At 42.7% G+C, this 23,613-nt stretch overlaps 1 protein-coding gene across 1 annotated transcript; it reads right to left on the bottom strand.

Annotated features, from left to right (window-relative positions):
- Nucleotides 1–1,852: 1,852 nt before the first annotated feature.
- On the bottom strand, nucleotides 1,853–19,317 carry znf574 (zinc finger protein 574). Its single transcript, XM_079165169.1, has 10 exons — nucleotides 19,283–19,317; nucleotides 17,010–17,167; nucleotides 10,986–12,138; nucleotides 10,684–10,892; nucleotides 10,185–10,364; nucleotides 9,856–9,950; nucleotides 7,669–7,763; nucleotides 4,724–4,872; nucleotides 4,144–4,431; nucleotides 1,853–2,928 (listed from the first exon to the last, which is right to left on the bottom strand). Exons 1-10 carry the CDS (start codon nucleotides 19,293–19,295, stop codon nucleotides 2,308–2,310), a joined length of 2,961 nt encoding a protein of 986 aa, XP_079021295.1. The 5' UTR covers nucleotides 19,296–19,317; the 3' UTR covers nucleotides 1,853–2,307.
- Nucleotides 19,318–23,613: the final 4,296 nt, after the last annotated feature.

Raw genomic sequence — 23,613 nt, 5'->3', positions numbered from 1 at the left:
AGCTCGTGGTGTCCTCCACCTGCTCGGGACACCGTGATGTCAGCGAGTTTACTGAGGCGAGAGCTGAATATGCACATTGCTCTCCTGAGGGTCATTTGGGTATTTTTAGTGTTTATGATATAAAAAGAGGTGAGAATCAAAAGGGATGCCCAGGGTGAGGGCAGCTACTGCATGTGTGCGTGTTCCTCGTGTTTTAATTTGTAACAAGGACATTCCTAACTCTGACGGTTGTTTTAGGCCCATGAATCTGCATAATCGTCCATTACATTTGGTCGTATTAAAAGATAAAAAAGAAACCCGCCTGCTTCTACAGCCTATAAATGCCATGAATAATTTAAATACACAATTGTAGAAACGATCACACGTACAAGCCTACACAGTGGTTTATATTCATTTCAGCTTTGAGCATGCATGATTATGAATCATATACTTGCCATTGGTTTGTGTGCTTTTTCATCAGTGAAGTGAAAAATAGAGTTTAGTTTAAACACTTGCCACGTCAGTTTTCAGTGACATTGAAAATATTTCCTGTCAACTGAAGGTTGTCGTTCTTTAACCAAAAGGTGTCCTTGAAATTGTTTTATAGAAATTCACTTGGGCCAAGGTCCTTACCCTTGCCGACACGATATAACGTACGAATCACACTTAAAGCCATAAGTTAAACTTTAGTCTAGGCACAATTGTAAAGTGCATAGAAATCAGGTTTTCAAGATTTTCTGGTTTCAAAAATCTGATTTTGTTTATCCGTGCTCATCACCGATCCAGAACCCCAAAAAAACAAAACAAGAGCACAATGAGTCTATAATAAGTCTGAGCTCGGGCATAAACAGCCAGAATACACTTCTGTAAAGCAAATAGATTATTATACTTCAGGCAGGCTGCTTCCCGAGAGCATACAAGTCTCATGATCTCACCTCCAGCGTCAACAACTTCCTTACACATCTGCGTGTTTCTTGAGTGTTTTCAGTTTCAATGTTTGGCAGCATGTATGATAAACGGCACTCCAGCAGAATATCAGCGCTCAAGATGTTCTAGGAGGAGGGGGGAAAAAAGCATGTAAGCATGTATTTATCGACTGGTTGCCCGTTGACTCTCTCAGAAAAGCAGCTAGATTCTTGGCTCTGGCTTGGTTTTGCTCCCGAGGAGCCCTCTATATTTCCTGATATGCTACTCACACTCTGCAGGAACGCTGCTATTTTCCCATTTCAGTAGCCCGCGAAATCACCAGCATTTCTCCCTCCATGACATGAAAACAAACTAAGACAGATTGCCTCTGTGTGTGTGTGTGTGTGTGTGTGTGTGGTTTCAAACCCCTCCTGTCAGCAATCACTGGGTGGGAGACAGCCATAAACTGTGCTTTGGAAGCCTATAATGGTCTAGTGCAGCGCTGGCAAAACTTATATCATATTATGCCCCTTCCCATTTAGACACAAATTGGATCATTATTTTTGATAACTATACAGCAAGTGCTGGATAATTTCACTTGCCACTGCATAATGCTGCACTTCAGCTTAATCATCATAGATCTCGCCGTATCCTTGTTATCATTGTATTTAATTACAGCACAAAACCAATCCATAACATAAATGCTCTATAAATTATCGGAACATGGGAGTTGATCCATACACGCGTGTCTACTTCATCCTGAGTAACATCAGTGTGCATGTGACGGAGAAACAGAGCTGTCCGCTCACGTGTCTGTCCATTCCTCAGTAGAAGACCTCGTACTGTTTGTCAACAGGCACAAGTGTCCATTTATAGCAGGGCCTATAAAAACCATCCCAGCTGACGGGATGGGGGTAATGCCCCTCGTGTCACGCACCTTATAAATTGATGGACGCTCACAAGTGTGAAAGCTGAAGCGTTTTATTATAAAGAAAGCAGAAGACATTTCAGGGGTCGCCACTCGTCTTCCCCTAATAAATAGGGGCTGTAAATACACATCTGTATATACATATATAATGAAAAGGCCAATTTAACAATCTGTTAATTTAAAGGTACATTCTGTTCCCCCGAGCGTTTCATGTGTGTATGAACCTTTTATGAACTTTTTGAACAAGCTTATCCAATTTTATTCTGAAGACAAGTTGTTAAACTTATTATAAAAACTTAGGATACAGCGTGGAATTTTTGTTGAACCTGGCTTAGAAACCTATCAAACTATATATATATATATATATTTATAAAAAGGTAACTCAATATGCTTCAATTATCAAACGTTTGACTCGAACAGTCTATATTCTCAACTAGTCGCTCAGTTGTTCTCTACCGTGTTGCCATTTCCACAATAGTTTTTTAATCCTCCACTTATACGGTCTCCTCCACAATGAACTCGATGGCGTGATGCGATTGTGACTCGCTCGTCTCCACCATGGTGATTTCATTTCCATCCATGGTGATCGTGGGAACATTAATGCCCTGAGCTCCCAGAACAGAGGAGGGCAGGATGACGACCTGCGAGGTGCCGTCCAGGCTGGTGAACTGATCGGACGGGATCATGACCGTGTCGGTGCCTCCTCCGGTCCCCTGCAGTACGTAGATGGTCTGCACCGAGCCAGAATCTATCTCCCCTGTGGCGGCCAGAGAGGACAGCACCTTGGCCCCTTCCAGCACCTTCTGGACGTGGGCAGCCTCGGCGTCCTGTGCCGCCTCGGCGTTCAGTGCCGCCTGCTCCGCGCTCTCCTCGGGCAGGTCTCCGTGCAGCCGGATGTGTTTGTCCAGGTTGGAGCGAGAGCGGAAGGCCGCCGGGCAGTGGGGACAGGGGTAGGGCTTCTCCCCGCTGTGGGTGCGGGCGTGCTCGGTGAGCCGGGCGGCCACGCTGAAACTCTTGCCGCAAATCCAGCAGCAGAAAGGGCGGAGGCCGCTGTGGATGCGCTCATGGTCCTGCAGATGGGGCAGCTGGCGGAAGCGCTTGCCACACGTGGCGCACTGGTGGAGGAGAATGGGGGACAGAGGAAAAGTGTTTAAAACATAGAAAGGTAAGCAGGCGTCAAGAAAGTACAGTTCACAACAGTGCCAATAAACAAAACTCTACTTCAATTAGTATTATTCTAAAGATGCAAGGGGGGGGTGGGGCGGTGACAGATTCAAAGGAATAAAAAGAACAAGTGTGTTACACAATTTCTTTCACAACCTATTAATCCCCCGATTATTTTCAGACAATCAGTTAGCTGTTTGCTCTATAAATCATCAGAGGACGGGTTAAAAATTACAATTTCCTAGCAAATATTTACATTTAAGAAGCTGGAACCAGAGAATATTTTTTCTGCTTGATAAACGACGAACAATTATGAGAGTATCTGCGGACTAATATCTGTTGACCCACTAATGGAGTAATGGTTGCAGCTCTACAAGTGTGTAAGGGATAGTGTGATCAACTACACCGTGGACACCGGAGAGAAAACATTGTCTCTCTGCTTTGTGCCACCTGAGCGCAGACAATGAACTTCAACCAGATACTAGATTAAACCTGAGGCTCGACACAACAACGACTTTGTTGTTCTTTGCTTTGATTCTCACTGGGGACACTCAGATCGAATCTGTAACCCCCCCCGTTTGTCAGTTTTGCAGTGTCAGTATCTCTGTGAGATCTACTCTAATGAAATCACCTTTCCAGATGGTTTGCGCTTCATAAACTTGGTAAATAAATAGAGCTATTCCTCCAGGAACACACAGGATATTTCATTACAATTCATTACCATAATGCTTGAACATGTGTCCATAGCATGCCCGAAAGATACGGCCACAAAAGTGAAATCAATTTCTACAGTCGGATGTGCCGTGTCTATGGTTGATGTCCTGCCTCGTCACCAGAGCAACAGAGAGAGAGTCCCAGAATAGTAACAGACACAGAGGGGGGGCTGACGGGCCTTAACTCAGCCCCGTCATTAATCACAGGTACACAGGGAGGGAGGAAACACCCGCAGGACACACGCTGCACATATGACCATGGTCCAGAACTGGAGAGATGGCCACAGCCATGAGTGACCATGGGGGTGAAGAAGTGCTGGATGTCAATTTAAAATACGGCCGTTAGAGGGTTTGAAAGCATTTCATAAGAAAAAGGGCAAAATGTGATTCAGAAGGCTGAGAGATATTCCCTTTTTATGCAAGCACACACGCACACACACACACACTCCTTACCTCAAAGGGCCTCTCATCAGTGTGGGTCCTCATGTGAACATTAAAGGTGGAATTGTAGGAAAACTCCTTGAGGCAAATCTGACAGCGGAAGCGGGGTCGGTTTTTGTTCTTGCCGAGCGTGCCCTGGAAATGGGCCACCACGTGCTCCTCCAGGGTACTGTTGGAGGTAAATCGGCGGCGGCAAGGCCTCACCGGGCACTTGAGAGGCGTCTGGCCCGTGTGGGATAACCGATGGAGGTCGAGGCCCTCCTGGGTCATGCAACGGTGGCCGCATAGGTCACACTCGACCTGAAAGAGGAGACAAACCGGAAAGTGAGGAGACGGAGAATGAACAGAGGAGGAGCAATTAATGAAAAGAGAAAAGGTCTGAGTCTTTATGGGCTGACGTAACCACAACGCCACACAGCCGGGGACCTTTGTTACGTCACCACCCCTCTAATGCTAACCCCACTTTCTTTCCGTCTGGACTGGTGACCTAGTTTCATCCAAATTTGTCTCTTAGGATTTAGCGATCCCTCACACTGTGAATATCTTTGCAGTGGAGAAGTAAAACCTTCATTTGTTTTGCTGTGTTCCCAACCTGTCCGGTGCATCGTCCCCGGCCCTGACCCCGTCCACGACCCGTGTTCTTGTCCTCCTCGGTGGAAGGGCAACGCTGCATGTGGATTTCCAGCACCGACTGGTTCACAAACTGGGTTGAACAGTGGTGACACGTCGCCGGCTGCTTGTCTGCAATGGAACAGCGTCAGGTTTTTAGGCAGGCGGTCATACTCTGTCATCACGCTGCAAAACGCTTCCCTGCCACGGTGACATCTGATGGCGGATTTGAGCTCGTTGCCGTCGCTCTAACAATTGTGCAGCAGCAGGTGGTTCAGACAGAAATGTTTGGTGATTCAGATGCAGACAATTTTGGTTGCTTATAATGTGAACACACAAGGTGAGAAATGGCCCGGGCTTGTGATTAAAGTCTTTTATATTGGAGTCATTTTTGAGAAAACATGTAAATAATAACATTTATGTTCGGTTTCAAGGTCCTGGTATTGTACAATGGAGACATCATTAATGTTATTAACACAGATGCTTTTCCATTCTACAATGAGTCAAAATGTCTGCTTTGAAAAAAGGCTGATTAATGAGTTCGTCAATGTTGTTACTGATAGTCAAATCATCATGAACACAAAAGGAATAATGATTTAATGGCATTTGTCTTCTGATGTTCTCAACTAAGTCAAAAAATATGTTTTCACTGTGTTTATTTGGCACGCTGTCATAGCAATGAGCATAACAAAGATACACTGTGCAGTCCTAGCTCCTTTAAAGAATTAACTTGGAGTGAACTACTGCGACTATATATTTTTTCTTTACTCCGATGATTTTTCGTCTGCTCTTTCGTCTGCTCTTAGCTGGCTACCTGAGGCTGGTGTTGCATGCACGTTGAAATCATGACGGAAACAAAAACTAATTTATTTTCTCTTATTGAATAACGTGGTCTCCTCGAAGCTTATGACAAACCTCCTCAGGCTACCGTGTGTAGTCTACTCAACAAAAAACAGTCACGGCTGCTAGAGATGCACACATACTGCAGCGGGCCTACAGGAAGCCATATTTTATATACTGTACGGTGTTACAATGTAAACTCCTGTCCCGTCCCAGCCTCGTTCCTGTGGTTATTACTATTAGAACTGAACTTCCCAGCATGGCCGATTCAGATTTTCCTTCTTTCTAAGAATTATTGAACTAAAATAAATCGTATTTACAAATCAGAGAAGAGTATTATATACTGTTTGTGTCGGCCTACTATAGCCAACTATTTATACATCTCAAATTATGTATTTATTCATCTATTTATTTATACAAATCTATTTATGAATCAGTATCTATCCCCTACATCTGAGACTCTGACCCATTGTCATTAGGATTTCTGTCCCGCCTGCTCCCGTCCTGTCCGAGTCACGTCATGAAAGGTGAAATTGAGTCCCAATCTACAGGAAAACCATTAACATCCTCCTTTAATTAGAACTATACACAGTACAGTCATTTCATTTGCTACGCACTGTAATTTAAAAAGCATTTGAAACAGCTGTACTGTACCAGACAGAGAATAAAATTCAGTACATTTTGAATCTGTCCGTTTCATTACTTTATAATCGTGTAATGAATATATAATTTACAAATATTAGACGGTTATCTGTATGAAAAATGTTATAATAATCATAAGCTCGTAGCGATACATTTTTCCACTGTAAAAATTGGACTGACGAAACGTCTGTGAAACGCAACAGGCCTTTCTTTTCACATTTTTCACAGACAAATCAATACAATCATTGACTGATTAATCAATAATAATTATTTGCAGAACTGCAACTAACTATTATTCTCAATATAAATTGATCGTGCAGATTACTCTCTCAATTAACCGATGAGTCATTTGATCTATAAAATGTCAGAGCAGATTTCCCAGGGTGATTGCGACATTGGCTTTTTCTTCCAAATCATATAAATATTCAATTGACATAACTATTTCAGTTTATATAGAGAAAAAAGCATTTTCACTTGATTAAAGTGAATAATCAGTTAAAAGTGTTGCAGATTCTTTTCCTGTCAGTTGGCGGATCAATTAATCTGCTCATCATTTCAGCTGTGATCAGCTGGTGCCCTAGTTGGATTTTGGCAAAGCCGACCACACTCTCACTGCGTTGCTCTTGAGAAGCTGGCTGGCAAACCGCTGACGCTGATGCTTCATCGGTGAGCCTATAGGTCGTCGAGCCAACGTCTTGCAATCTGCTAACCATCTGTAGCGTCTATCCCAGTAAGGAGCTCCCCACTGGGACCCTCTGATTAAACCTCTAATAAGGACGGCCTCCGCCTTTGGCCCCGGACTGATCAATGGATCAATCTCTCCCATCTTCTCTCACAGAGCAGCGTCGTACCTCTGAACCCTGCGGCACGCTGACTCTTCAAGCTTCACTAATGAGGGTGCCGTGCCAGCCCGCCCCCCCCCCCCCCCCCCGATTAAGATGAAGAGTCAACATGTTGACCCAATTCATTTACCTCCATCTTCCTCCTGCGTTCCATATGGGACGCAAATCAATGGAAAGTCATTGACTTAATGCATCAGAGGAGCAAAGCACATATGACATGGATGTATGTTGATGAATAAAACTAGAAGGGCCACCCAGGCAGGCTGATGGGAGACATTTATCGCCTTCGCATTAATCAATTCCCAGCATGCTGTCCCAATAAGATAAAAACATCTAAATTAGGTTTCCATTACAAGCAGGCAAAGGGGGCTTGTATTTCATTTTTTGATATGTTTGCCACTTAGGTCAAATGGAAATGGTCACACAGTGAAAGGATGTGACATACTGTCTGTGACACTAACAGCTGAACACAAGAGATGTTGAATAACGGAGGAAAACACTGCAGCCCAGATGAGTGCTGTCTGCAGTTTGTATTAGCCTTAGGTTGCTCCTGCTAACCATAGAAATGAACGACATAATGCCAGGCTGAGCCCTGAACACTCACCTTGGTGAGTGAGCGAGTGCAGATCCAGTTCTCTCCGCCGTTTGAAGGCCTCTCCACATTCGTGGCAGGGGAATGGATGGCTGGTGTGGAGCAGTCTGTTTAAAACACAGAAACACACATATTCACATGAGAGCTTTAATCCTCGAGCAGATTATTGACACGGATACGTTTCAAACTTGTTCTATCCTGCAAAAGGAATAAACGCGGACATGGCTCCACATAGGGAGATGGGCCAAAAATGCCTCACAGGGAGAGGGAATAGTCTTACAAACAATTAAATTGCACTGAATAAAGACTGAAAATGGCACGAACGAAAGACACATGCAGAATGTAAAGAGTGGGGGAAAGTAATGTTTTGGTTTTAAGCTGCCACCCTTTATTTGACTTTTATGAGGATTACCAGTAAGTATGTGCTTAGCTGCGCTTCAGGTTAAATAAAGGGTATTAGCCGAGTGTATAACGGCTGCAGATTTAACAAAAATAAATGCAATAAACTGGGAGGAGTCCGAGTCAAGACAAGAAAGACTATATTTATCCATTGCATAATATTACACTGGATATCGCCTTAGGGGAGGAGAGCAGTGTTGGGATGTGTTCACCTAACGCTGCATCAGGCCTGCTCTCAGAACATACGCTGAATACTGGTTCTCTGAGCAGCTTCTCCTCATCAGAACAAACACGGATGATGTTGAAGTTTAGGGATCACGATGTTGCACTAGATACTGCACATACGGCTTTATGCGTTATGTATAGTACTGCTGCAGTTGCAGCAAAAGACACGAGTCACTGAAGGTGAAGCAGGATGCTAGAGGTGATGTGCAAGGAGCTCTCAGTGGCCGTAGAAGAGGCCAGGCTGTTTCTGTTCCCCGTTAAATAGACAAGAGAAATCAATATTTCAGGGACAGCTGACCCTGAGGCAGCTGGGAGGATTACATTTTCAGCCAGGGTCACCTCTTCTCCCAGCCAGATGTTCTTTAATGAGTAGGGGTGACACTGCACACTCAGCATTATTACTACACAGACAAGAGCTCAGAAACATGAATCTAAAACCATTTTGATCATCACCGGATCGTTTTAGCCATTTTAAGAAAAATTGCCCGCTTTTGCTTTTCCTCATCTTCTAAACTTATTGCCGTGACCTTGGAAATATAAACATAACAATCTGAAATATTCTTCAGTAAATAAATGTGTGAACTGCATCCGCTGATGACGACTGTGAGATGAATTTGAAAGCTCTGGAAAAAGCTCTTAAGTGCACTTTGAGTTGTGATTGTTGGGTTTTGGACTGTGTAGGACAAAAGAATATATTTGTGGCTGTTATTAATTGGACTCATTAATGTTGAGTTACTTAAAATATTATCTGCTGATTAACTGAAAAGTCTCAACACTGACTCTTGCTAGCATGGCACTGAATTGCCTGCATGGTCCACAGAACATGCAACTGGTTTTGTCAGTCAGTATCAACACAACCGCAAGTGTAGCTCAAAGGTATTTGACAGTAAAGCTTGTTTTTTCTGCTTTTGGCTCAGTACACCCAGCCAGTCAAATACACACACACACACACACACACACACACACACACACACACACACACACACACACACACACACACACACACACACACACACACACACACACACACACACACACACACACACACACACACACACACACACACACACACACACACAGTCCTCTCCACCTTGCTCACCCAGGACGGACAGCAGCAGCCTCTTCCCCCGCCCTGAGTTGTTATCGTTATCATCTTAATTTACTGGGCCTCTGTCTGTCAATCATATGTGGCTGAGGCTCAAGGGCACGCAGACATCTCAGTCAGTGTGCTTGCTACACGGCTTTAAGGTCTTGCTCAGTAGTCAGACACGGCTCAACTACTGCGGCTCTCGGGCGAGGGTCGTGTGGCGGCATCAGGTTTATCTAAATCCTGTCCGCGGTTCTGTTTGGAACCGTAATTCTCATGTATTTACGCTGTAAACAGGGTTGTATCTGATTGGATATTGACAATCTCACGTGTACATGGAAATCTAGAGGTTTCGAGCTATTAAGAGTGTTGAATATGACGCACAGTATTTAACGGGAGTTGTTAGATGGGTTGTGGTCCTTTCCTCCTACACTTCCACAAATACAGAATGCGGAACAACTAATACGATATTGTTGTTGTGTTATTACTTGTGATGGTTGAGCTGATCCTCCGTGTTGAACCGTGACGGGCAGTGAGGACAGGAGAAGAGATGAGCAGATCCCTCATTGTCCAGCGTACACACCTGCAGGGTGACACAGCAGTCAAGGTCAGTAGAAATAAGAAAAAGAAAAAGGATTCCACTCCAAGTTATCAACCAAAAAGAACAGAATCAAAGAGATCTCTCACAATCATTTCTACATAACAAATGCTGATTAATATGCTTTCATTTTACAAAATGATATATATATATATATACATGGTTTTGTAATATTTGAGAGGTATTTTAACAGAAACAAAAAGGCAGAGGAGACAGTACCGGTTTGCGTCCACGCTTGCGTCGCGGCTGTGTTGACATGTGGATGCGTTGGTGTCTCTTCAGGGTGGCCGCCTGGGAAAAGTTTTTGCCACAAACGTCGCAGCTGAAGGGTTTGTTGCCCGTGTGGCTCATGCTGTGGCGCAGCAGGCTCTGGGAGTTAGTGAAGGACTTTGTGCAAACCTTCACAGCAACAACAATCAGGATCAGAGCCAGAGTCGTATATACAAACTTTTTTAGTACCTCATTTTTAAGGAAAATAAATAAAAGTTGCATACGGCTACATTTTCTCAAATCCTAATTTTTGAAAACAATCTCCATTGTGCAGAGAAACTGTCAAATATAATGAGGTCGGAGTTTCAAGATTGTGTTTGACTCAAACCTGAAACACTTCAAAAGCATTACATCATCTCGACTGTGTCTGCTGCGTGACGAAAGTGACATTTCCAGCAAATACAATGATCCCCCGAGACATAAGAAAAGGACAGATTTTGATTGGTACCTTGCACGTGAAGAGCTTTTCTCCAGTGTGGCTGAAGACGTGTGTGCGGAGGAAGACGCGCCGGGTGAAGGTTTTGGCGCAGTAGGGGCACACATGGGGTAGTGGGGTGCGGGCCCAGTCCTGCAGCAGCTTGGCGGGTGGAGGGTGGTTGGTGTTGTCCGAGTCTGCTGCAGTGCTGCCCTCCAATTCCTCTTTGATGCCCTTGATTCCTGACAACACAAAAAAAACAGTTCACTAAGGACCAAAACATCCTGCGACAAATGCCCAAATGGGCTTTTAAAAAAGGAATATTTTTAACTTACCGGCACTACCGCCGCTCAGGATCCTGAAAGAGGGCCGACTTCTCTTGGCTAGCGGTGAATCCGGTTCACTAGCAGTGGCGTGTGGGGAAAGCAGCCGCTTTGAGCTCTGTGGGGCGTCCTGAGGTTTAGCTGCTTCATCGCCCGTTTCAGCTCCTTCCGCCACCTCTGTACCCGATGTGAAGCGATGCTGCCGGCGATGGTACAGGTACTGGGTGGTGTTCATGAAGCTCTCGTCACAATAGGGGCAACTGTGTAGCGGCTCCTTTAGGCCGTGCTTCTGCTCACGATGGGTGCCCAGCCCTACCTCGTCGCTGAAGCTCTCCCCACACTGGGTGCACATGAACAACTCGGGCTGTGTGAAAGTGGAGGCGACACCGGTGGTGGGGGGAGCGGCGTCCTGGCCCGGCTCGTCGGTCCCGTTGCTCTGAGTACAAACTTGCTCCGAGTTGTCTTCGGCGACCGCGCCCAACCAATCCTCGCCTTTCTGCCGGTGTTGCTTGCGGTGGTAGAGAAAAAGTGTGGTGTTGAGAAAGCTTTCCCCGCACACGAGGCAGCGGTGCAGGGCTTCCTCAAAGCCGTGTTGGGTCTTGCGGTGAGACACTAGTTCAGACACCAGGCCGAAGCAAGAGCCACAGTCCACACACAGGAGCACCGGTTCGGGCTTGGGCTTTTTGTTGACCCCTCTCCTCCTGGGAGACCACTCCTCTTGATTGGAGGTTGAGGTCGCCGCCACCTCAGAAACCGGAGGATCAGGGCTCTGAGCTGAAGAGGTCTCTGCCACCTGCTGCGTCTCTTCCACTGCTTCGGGAGTCTCCACTTGTTCAGGTTGAACATTTTCACTAGTTTCGTGTGTAGTTTCCTCTGGGTTTAAAGTTAAATCAGAGCTCTGAGCTGAAGCGGTCTCTGGCTCAGGTTGTGACTCAGGGTTCGACTTCCTCCCAGAGGCGGCCTGCTGACATGCCTCTTCTTTACGGTGTTGCTGCCAAAGGTCCAGGCTCTTGAAAAGCTCATCACAGTCCCCACACTGGTAAAGGATTCTGGGCTGGTCTGATGCTACATCTGCAGCCTGCTGGAGAACAGGTTGCACAGAGTGTCCTGCTTGGACTTCAATCTGTGGGACTGTTAATGTCTTTGATATATTGATGACCTGTTGCTGCAAAGACAAGGGGAGGACAACAAAAAAGAAAAGAGGAAATTGGAGATTAGATTCTCTTTAATGTTTCACTTGTTGCGTTTGTTTCTGTGCACAAAGCAAATGACTCAAGTAGACCTGCAGCGTTTTGATTTCATTTCATTCTCTCTGGCAGATGAGGGATGATAATTCAGTGTTGGGGTACTGAGGTCAATTAGAGCAGCATGTGTTTAGAGCCAAGGTTGCTCTGAGAGCTCCAGACAGCCAAGATAAGGCCTCAGCCTGCCTGATAACTATCAAAGGCCCATCGGGGTGGAATGGGTCACTCCGCAGGGTTTTACATTTGCTCCCCGAGTCTATTTGAACGATTAAAAACAGAACATCGAGGTCGAGGTTAAAGACGTCGACAGTTCAACACGTCTCTCACATAATGCAGTGATTTACGGGGCTTAGTTTGAGCATTCTCTTTATGTAAAGACTTCATGTGGTCCGGCTGATTCAATAGCATTCTGATTGTTCCTCTTAAAAATACAGACAGCATGTTAACACCAGGTGTAAATGAGGTCATAGCCAGCAGCCATCGGTCTGCCGAGGGTGATTTTCCGACTCAAAATAACGCCGTCTTTAAATGGTATTACAAGACAGATGTGTCCGGGCTAGCTGGTTCCTAGTTATCTCGTTTCTGCCCCTTTGGATATAAACCAATAAATAAACACTTATACGGACCTTACTGCCCCCGGTTAGTGGCACAGTAAATGGTAAGAGACAATTTATAGCAATAACAATGTGCCGTTTTAGTTTTGGTTTGCAGTAGTTGTTTTTTTGTTACAGCTGCTTTCTTTGGAGAGAATCCTCAATTTCTTGGCAACAAAGAGCATGTCTTGTGAAATTGTACTTTTTTTTTTTTCAAAAGGCAAACAATAACTCAATTTATTCTGACCTTTGTGATACGTTTTGAACATTCTTTGTTTCATATTGTGATTAATACTAAATAAGCCTCCGTCTTCCGTGCATATACAGTATAGTCGGACAAAATACAGTAGAGGCGAGCGATGCGACCTAAAATTGATATCATATTCATGTTGTTCTATTATTTCAAAGCTTTTTTTAACCACAGTCAAAATGGGAATTACTCTACACTTAAAATAATTTACATCTTTGAACCTTTTACATCTTAACCCACATGGAAAAACATGGACGCTGTTGGATCAGTACTGTGCTAAAGACACGTGGACGGTGAGAAGCTCCGCTTGGCGGATCATCGAGAGATTCAACGCGTGTCGCCCGTTGAAAAGCTTGTGTGGCTAGAGAGAGTAGAAGATCATACCTCCAACAAAAACACACATTCACAAGTGAGGAGACAAGACTCCTGTCCTACAAGCAGTGTTTCCCATTAATTACAAAGATTTCACATTTGTAAGAATCTGTGCTCATTTCCTGCACAGTGACCAGCTGCAGTTCGGCTTGTGGCTCACAGCTCGTGTCAGAGTTACAGCACAAAACTAAACTCATTATACATAATGACCCATTTCAAAGAATACATTATGATAGGCTTTTATCATAGAATAATTACTGATGCATTGATGTGGCCATGACTTTAATGAGGCAGCTGGTAACGCTGGAGCTAATTTTAATGACTTTAAATATATCATATTATTTGTTGATTTATATTTTGTTCTGGAGTCGCCTAAATATGCATTCCAGCACTAGACCAACAGCAGGAACACTGTTCACAAGAGCACACGGTCCATCATAGATCTGGCCTCCTAATGCTCTCAAAGTGCACCAGATTGAAGCATTTAACTTGAAAATGGACTAAATGTTTTTTCTGGGGGAGCGTGCCCCCGGAGCCCCATAGAGGGTCCACGGTCCACCCACCAGTCCCACAAAACCCTGTGGGGAACACGGAACATTTGGACAGTTAAATGCTCAATAAACGGGCCGTGGCAAATCTTTCTTGGTGCAGAACACGACGTCAAAGCGCTCTATGAATTTGAACAATCTATTGCACAGTTTGTAGCGTTTATCCACTGCTTACATTTTGCTGTTAATTACAATTAATGAAACTACAAAAATGGCAGACACAAGTCCCATAATTTAAATCGGCCTTTTTGTTTAAAACAGACTAAACTATATCAGCCAGACAACGATGCCAGCGGCTAGCCAAGGCACTAAGACTGAAACGCACTTCAATGACTGAAGGTCTAACAACACTTGAGCACGCAGTCGAGTTATTACACTTTTCAGAATCAAAATATTTAAGCTTTTATAGGGCAGCTCAAGTGAATTTGATGAACAAATTACACTTATTTAACTACTCTTACTCCTAATACTGATAGATTTTAATGGCTGCCATATGTGAAATAAACCAGCTTAAGCAAAGTGTGTGGGGGGGGGCATAAAGTCATAAGGTGCGCAGCTTTCATAGTGTTTGTCCTGCTGATTCCTCCATGTGAAGGCCAATGAGCGATCCATCAGGAGAAAGGGTGACGCTGACAGATGCATTTCTCATGCTGCCCCCCCCCAGCAACTCAGGATGCAATTTGTCTGTCATGAGTGTCACTGTGCTTTATGGACGCGCGTTGAAGACTGTAGGGATGGAAGTTCGGGCACGAGTTCATGCAGCCATGCCCGACTGCCAAGCTGGTGCCATCGAGTGCTTTTCAACCTGAAGGGCTTTCTGAAGCCGTCGTGAGAAAGACACAAGAAAAGAAGAAGAAGAAAAAAGTGCCACAGAGACTCCGCTCAATGCGTCAGAGTTAAATGGAGTAACTCGGCCCGTTATACTACTCTACAACTCTGCAATTCAAATAGCGTCTTCGCAGAACTCAAATTAAATACGGCGAATCATTTTGATGAAATTTATCCTAATAGAATATCTTCCAAACAGGACACATTAAGTAAAAAATATTGAATGCACAGCATAAATCCACTTTAATCCAAAACAATATAACTACAATTGAATTCCATAGAGAAGCACACAGTTAGTACACAGAGGGAAAACACCAATAATGACGATTATCATGAAAACTAGTTCATTATTATTGGAGAATGAGGAACATCCTGATGATTTAGCTCAACTTTCCTAAAACTAGGGCTGCACAATCAATGCCTCAAATATTAATCTTACTCACGATTTGGGCTAATAAGCTTAAATGGATATGATCGACTGCGTGTGTTTAAGAAAAGCCGCTGCATATCAAAACTAGAGTTACCGCCTCCCGGTTCTATCCCTTCACCAACCAGTCAAGTTGCAGCGTTCATCCATGTCTGTCCAAAAATCACTTAATAACTTTTTCCGAGTAGACATTTGTGTATAGTTGTCATTATTACCATATGGATTTTTGATTTATGGCCAAAGAATTGTATTTGTGAAGTCACAGGAACCACCAAATTCTAATAAATTCATTCTTGAGTCCCAGTGGACGTTAGTGCAAAATGTGAAGGATTTCCCCCCAGGCGTTCCTGAGACACCGCTTCATGAGAACGGAAGTTCAGACAAAACGTACAACCCTGAAACATAACGCCTCTGGCCAAGGCTGCAGACACGGAGGCACGAAAAGTTCTTCCCTAGACTAAGAGCGTGCCACCAATGGGCAATCAAAATATTTTGGCTTCTATTTTAGGGAGATGTCATGCCGCTGAGCACAACCCTGCAGCATTTATCAAATTAATACCCAAAGTGCATTACCGCCTTATTTCTTTTTTTTTAACTATGTCGCCATTGTACTGTATCATATTACCAAAAACAACCTCTCCATTAAGCTGCAAACTGTATGCTCTGATTCAACAAATGATTGTGAACACCCACACTTCCAGAACAGATGATATATGCCAGATCTGATTTATTTCAAAATATAAAACATGCACCGACTAAACAGCCAACACTCCATAATGAATCAACATTTAGCACTGCCACATTTCTGCCCGTTACACCTGTTTGCATCACCAGAGACTCGTTACTCTGACAATGTGCTAATGTGATATTTTGCCAGTACCCTGGACAGAAAGTTCCAGGTAGAACTTAAGTACTTAGAAAACCTTTGAATAATCTGCAGGCCTTACTACACAGCCACCGACAAAGGTCTGTACAGATATACTGGTGCAGAGACTTAGTGACGTTTACCAGGATAAGGTATGCATACATGTTCCAGTAGCAAAAATAAAAATAATTTAAAAAAGGGAGGATCCAGCCTGCCAAACACGTGTGTCAAGATCATGTTTGTTCAGTATTGCAACTACAATGTGACTTGCAATAAATATGCATAAGAAGTATGCATAGCATACATTATGTATGTCAGCCAGCAGCTTTTGCTTACAGCACCAAGCGCAGCTGTCGTCAACTCGAGTAACAGTTAATCTAGTAGTGAATGCAGCATTAGCCCCGGTACCATAACGATCCCTAAATAAAAGTATTTTTCTTATTCATGGTGTTTTGGTCTTTTGCAAAGTGTTTATCATGCATTTTCATATTGCGATGATGAAGATACGAGTTATCGGTCAGCACTAATAAGCCCGATTACAATCCAACACAAAAAACAGCTATTGGTTGTTCTTTGACTAATCATGACATCAGAGAACACTTTGATATTAATACACAACACCTCGAAATGAGACAATAAATCACAGCAAACGACTCAATGTTAAGTGCTCTGGCCAAGGTCACTGTTATTATGATGAGCAGCAGAACATTGTCAATTTATTACTTCATTTATACTTGTCACTTCAATGTCATTCTCCACATCGGATTCAGAGGATTTTATGCAATCACACCTCTTGTCGTTTCAGGCCACACAGTCACAATATTGATGTTCTTCGCTCCTGTAGGAGCAGCTAAAGATCCCGCATTCATTTGATAAAAAGGGGACCATGTTGACGGTGCCAGTATTTACCCGAGTCTGTAGCAGTGGAACCGTGACAGGGGCGGTTCCAGGTGTTTCCAGCTGTTCATCCTCGGCGGTGCACGTCAACTGGTGCTCGAGCACCTCTTCCAGGGTGTTGAACTCCTGGTAGCAGGGGAAGCACATGTACACCGACGAACTCTCCATGGCTGCCAAGGGATGAGAAATCAAAAACATTTCATAAGAAAGGCAGCAGCGCAAAACTGATTCTTAGATAAAAGGTGAAACAGTTCACAAAACTCAGCATGCTTGGAATATGAAAGTAATATCCCGACGTGAGCCTTATATAGATGCCTATACCCACCAGTGCATTACATTTGAAGTTAGGTTGTGAACATTGCCCTCTCCTGATGAAAAGAAGTGCCTGCATATATTATCAAGACAACAGCTTGGACACAAGCGCCACGAGGCTAACCCTGGGGTTGCCAGGATGACTCACCATGCGCTGAGCCTGGGCTAATTGTTATTTTGACCATGCAGGTTGCTGCTCAGTGGAGACCTCGCCAAGTCTCTCTCGCTCTGCCATTTCATGGGCCAGGCAGACGTTTTGCTCCAGCATCAATTAGATATGTGCTGTAATTGGACCCACTGGAAGTGCATGCTGCTGGTGAATGAAGCTAGCTATAATCAAACCCTATTTCTGCAATCCTTCCCAACCATTAGACACCAGTCAGACCTCATACTGCACTAAAGAGTCTAGAGCCTCACAAATCAAAGAAATCCACTGAAGGACACACATCAATACCTTTTAATAACATCAGCGTGACGCACCTTCTAGCTGATCATCTTAACTGGCAGACAAGGCTGTGGCTTAAAGGATAAGGCTGGCGATATTCCATATTTGTATTATTGTCGACAAATCCCATGACAAGACTGAAAACACTGCTATGTTAATCTGTCTCTCAATGCTTTACAACAGGTCTTTGACACTCAGCGCCAAGCCCATGTGTTCTTACAAAAGATTTTTAAAATGTACACAGATATATAGATTCCATTTTTTTTTTTTTAAAGATCCCAAAAAAGTAATGATGTAAAACAGCTGGGCGCTGTAGGTTTTAGGTTACAGCAGCAGGATGGTGTCCATTTATTGAAGAAAATAAAAAAATACAGATACCATATTCACCGTAAAGAGGCAACATGTCACCCAGTGCAATATTATTATACAGTTTTAAAGGTCTATGAGGGTTTATCGGGCATTTTAAATTCCCACATGGGCAGTACTTTAGTGTGATAAATCCATTGTTGATTTTGGCCTTTGCTTGGGTTTTATTTGTAGTACAAAACAAAGAATATAACCACATCATTTAAACCGTCAATTATGGAACAATAATGTCCCACTGCCCCCTGTTGGGATGATGGACTCGTTGTCTAGGACACATTTGCGCCCTTATTCTCTGTGGTCAGATTCAAAGCAGTGGGTTTATGCATCACCTCAGTCCGGCATCAACGTTAAACCATCAGATGTGTTGCTGGTCTGCATCTGCTTACGCCTCTTAAATTGCAAACACCTGTTGTAATTATGCTTTTTGTTCATCTATTACTGAGACGAGTGGACCTAACATGTGTCTAAACGCCATGAATGTTAACGTTGATTCCATGACATGCAATGTGGAGGATAACATAACGTTGGCCAATACTTAAGGAGTGTTTTCCTGCAGGGACAATGTCTCATATTGACAATGGATTGACAATAGTCCTCCAATAGCTCATACAATCCCCCGCTAACACCAAGCATCATGTTAGCTCCTTTAGGGGTTTGGTTTGGCTCGCGCTACCAAGGACGGCTGAACAGCGAGTCAATGCTATCTGTTAGCAGCTAGCTAGCTAAACTGTGTTATCTCTGTCCAGTACTGTGTCGCTAACATGCAACGATGGCCATTTTTCCGAGCAACATGGCTAACTGGTGCCCCCGGCGTGGTAGCTAGCTTTCTTGCTAGCTCGGAAAGCTAACACAACAACCTTCGGATCATTCCTTTGACGTCGGGCACAGAGGCCGACTTAGCCGGTGACTAAACCCCTTTTACCACTTGGACCAGTGGTGCTTACTTTCTGGTAACGTTACCAAGGAGGAGAAGAAGAAGAAAAGACCGAAGAAGGAGGGCGGGATACGCTTCTTCGGTGGTATAATGGCGGCGACAGACTAAAAGTTAACGTTAGCTGTCTCCCCCCGTTGAAAACCTCCATACATAAATATCAGTGTGGCATATGTCATCGAAAAAGTAGCGTCCATTTAAAATAAGTAAAATTAATTCAACATAACTCACCGCACTCAGACATTACCGGTCGAGGAAATAGGACAACAACTTCAGTTTTTTCTGCATGTTAGAAGGCTTGATCTGATTGGCTGTAGCGGTCACTTCATGAACCAATAGTTTTGTACTACACATAACACTGAGGGAGTTTGTAGTCCAAAAGCGCGCCAGTACTGCAGCAGAGTCAGTGCAGTCCAGTCAGCGATACCAATGAGCAGTATTAAGTACAATTCTGAGATACTAGGCTACTTTATAGTTACTAGTGATTTGCTGATTTATTTGTTGGTTTATTTTATAAGGGACAGTGCACAATAATAAAAACGTTGCAGTAAATGCGCCTGAGTTGTTAGCCAAGAGGCTATTTTTCATCTGTAGTCACAAATCAGATGTAAAAAAATAAACCTAAAACCAGAATATAAGTTATGCAATATTGACCCTTTACAATGCGTGCATAAACAATAAAAGAAGTGAGAATATTATATCATCATTCAGGAGACTCTTATAAGAGTCATTGTCAAGTGCAAAAAGGCACAACACATAAAAATAGCTAAATACCTGATAAATATAATATAATAATGTAAAAAATATAATACTCTGAAAGAGGCCACTTAGCATCATTATATTTAATACTGTGACTACATTTTACTGATAATACTTACATTAACTAACAATAATTATCCGAAATAATGGTTTGACATAACACGGCCTACTCAAGGTCCACTTAGGGGCGACGGGGGATCAGGGAGTGTTATAACACTATAGCTGCGGTGATGTCATCAATATCACACACTCCCATTTCATTTTTGAGCTCACAGGAGAAATGTTTCTGTGATTAATATTATAGATTTTATGACCTAAACAAATATTTTCAGGTAAGAAAGTAAAAAAAACTGCATCAAGATCATCTTTTGCCTGCCGTTCATTATAATGTGGTTTGGCTTCACATAAAGTAGCAGTTTCTTTTAATTTGGTGCTTCTTATTGGTGCTAACTTAAAACCCACATTACTGTAATGGCTGCTTGGGGGAGGACAGTTGTAACACTTTACTAAAAAGTCGGTTTGTTGCCCAGAAAGCCTTCACCCCAGAGACAAATTGTGTCAGTGATTGAGCCCTTAGGCCTATGAGACAGATGCACATTCAGGAATACAGTCCACACACTTTCACTTCAAATTGTTCACTTTATAAAACAGTTTATTCTTTATTCTTCAACAGAGTTATACATTGGATAGCATGGCTTGTATCTCAGCAAATTACCTCTCATTATTACATCTATCTTTCTATCTAATATAATAATGGGTGATTGTGGAGCAGATGTCCAGGTGAGTGTTATTTGTAGTAGACAAATAACACTGTGTATCAAAGCTTGAGAGATCTAGCACAAACAACTACTGAGTTACTGATGTGAAGTGTTGCTACCGTCCTCGGTCTCCTCCAAGCTTTTGTTTTAGTTTTTTTAGACTGTTAGACTGTTCAAAGTCTTCATCCGTGGATTGGATTAGCCCAGATCTCAAGGAGACAGATCTGCTGACATGAATGCTGTTATGGATTTAATTCATAACTCTTTTGGTCTGAAGCTTTATTTGCTGATGACCATGTGACACTGTTGAAAAGTCCAGAAAAAGCTGCTAAGTTGACCTTGAGTTTTTGGAGTGTTTTATCAAAGTATTATTTCCAGCGTCAATGAAGCCAAATTGAACACAAGGTCCCTAAAACACCAATGAAAACAGCTCATGAAAAAACTAGTAAGAGAGGAGACTCTGTTGGGTAAACTATTTCCAAGAATTACACTTTAAGCTTTTAAGAAATGATATGTTCGTCCATAAGGTATTGTTAGTAAAATCAATATATTTTCTTCCCTTGTTAAGATAACGTTGGATCCCGAATGTCGAACATGCCAAAGCCAATAGGTATTGTGTTTAACCTCATGGCCCAAAGTCCTAGTTTACACAAAGTTAGGACAGTTAATCTGCAGAACCCACACTGTAGATGGCGTTGTGTGTCTGACACACACTATTGTGTGTTTGACACACAAAGCCATCCCAGAAAATCAACCAGAGATCTTTTCCAGTCAGTTAATACTAGCCTGAGTTTCCCCTTTTCCAACTTAAAGCATCATTATATCAACACTAGTTATTTAGAATAGCTTGGATCTCCAAAACACTAAAGATGTTAGAAGAGCAGGCTTTTCTGTTTGAGGAGGAAGAGCAAAGAGAGGAAGAATTAAGATTATATCTGAGCAGGCAAAAGTCTGCCTGACTTTCACAAAATGTTATAGGCAGCAATAACAATGAGTTACAGACAAACAACACGAGACAAATAACACAAAATGTGCCCCCAAATCAAAATGGAATTATGACTAAAACTTCAAGTACAATCACGTACAATATATCAACCTACCGAAAACACCAGATAGACTACGTTACCTCACATACACATTGAAAGCATAAAAACTCTTGTGCCTGAATTAAAAGTTGATTAAAGCCTACTCCGGTTTGCTTTTATTTAACACAATGCATCATTAAAACCTTCAGTACATAAACAAACACACACACAGCCGTCTGCAAATGTTTCAGCTGCCGATCAGCAACTTTGTTTACGACACATTGAAACCACAGTCTGAGTTTGTTCCTGCAGCTGTTCAATGGCCGACTGTCTTCACCTTTTTGTATACAGCGACAGCAATAACTGCCTCATGTGACTTCAACTGCACTTGAATGCCCACAGAGGTTTATTACTACACTATATAGCCTTACACTTACCAGATTTACCCTCCTCAGAGTGAGCACAGCCAGCTGCATCAGGTATTATATACAGAGGTCAGTGAAAGTATAGACTAGCCCACTCCACTCTTTTCCCAAAATGACACAGTGCCCTGATGTGCCCCATTGGAGGATTGGGAAGATGAGCGGCTCCTCCAGACTGCTTAACTTGACTCCAAATGGTATTAAAGAGCCGGCCGGGCACTCAGCCAGAAGGGCCGGGGCCACTCAGGCTCCAGAGGAACTGTGCAATCTGCTCGACACATCGCGGGATAACATTATTCAACCTTGACGTCTCGTATCAGCACGATGACGACTTAGCAGCCATGTTTTTCATTCACGCCACGGTCCAGAGACTGCAGGTCCCGGCAGTGGGGGGGCTCACACAGAGCATTTTATTCCTCTTTATCTCTGTTATTTTCTCAGCATCTCTACCTTTAGGCTTGTGTGAGCAGATGCCGTTTCACTCCAGAAATAGACACTATTTGACATGATATCAGTACGAACATTGATATTGTGAGATTCAATCAATACACCAATTTCATACATCATACATTTAGATTCTCACCAATAATAACCACATGATTACAAATGTATTTTGGGAGAATTTCCTTAATTTTATGTATTTTTGGTTGAAATGAAATAACAGAGTGGAAGGGATCATTCCTAAATTAAAACCTGTATCAGTTATTAACAGAGGTATTAGGTGGAAATTGTAAATGTTATTACGCCTCCTTGTTAGTCAACAAGGTCACAAACAAAAAGACAACAAAAGAAACAGTTTCTACACAGTTAGCAAGCTGATTTCAGCATTTAGTCCAAAGCACCGCTGTACCTTAGTTCAGCCTCAGAGAGCCACAAGCAGAGACTCTCAGTCTTGTTATTCACTATCTTTATTCTTTTAGGGTCGATGAGCTGGATTTGTTCCACACAAAAAACTGATAACAGACTCATTTCGGCAGTTATCACGAGGATCATTTTTTTGAGATTATGAAGCTTCTTCAGAGCTTGATTCCTCTGATCTAAAAGAAAATCAGATTTGTATCTTTGCCATTTGCCTCCAGTTAAGCACATTATTAAACAAAAACAACTAACATCTATTCATCACGCTATGGTTTTGTTACAAAAGTCACATTTGAAAAATGTATTTCTCTTTCAATTATGATTTTTATTGTTTCCTTCACACAGCCATCAAAGACGTCTATGAATATGACACTAAAAACACAGCAGGTACAAATAAAACAAAAAGTAAAAAATAAGGAATACACCTAAAGAAACTAAAAAGAAAATAAATATTTCATACATATATTCACAAACAAGTATACATATACATATTTACACATACCCTGTAAATAACTTATTTTTATTACATTTTTGAAATGACATCCACATCTATCATTAAATATTGATAATTTGTCAGTTTAGCTTTCCCAGATTAGATTCTTTCCAGACAATCTTCCCTCTAATATATCTTATTTGGTGAATCATTTCTATCAATTCCATATTTATACCCCAAATTGGAAAGGTACCAAAACCTCAACCCACAAATACACCTTGTGTATGACGAATCTTCCAAACTAATA

The sequence above is a fragment of the Pholis gunnellus genome, assembly GCF_910591455.1.
Source record: "Pholis gunnellus genome assembly, chromosome: 8".
Taxonomy (NCBI): domain Eukaryota; kingdom Metazoa; phylum Chordata; class Actinopteri; order Perciformes; family Pholidae; genus Pholis; species Pholis gunnellus.
Note: the sequence above shows the minus strand (reverse complement) of the source record. Positions and strands in the feature narration are given on the sequence as shown.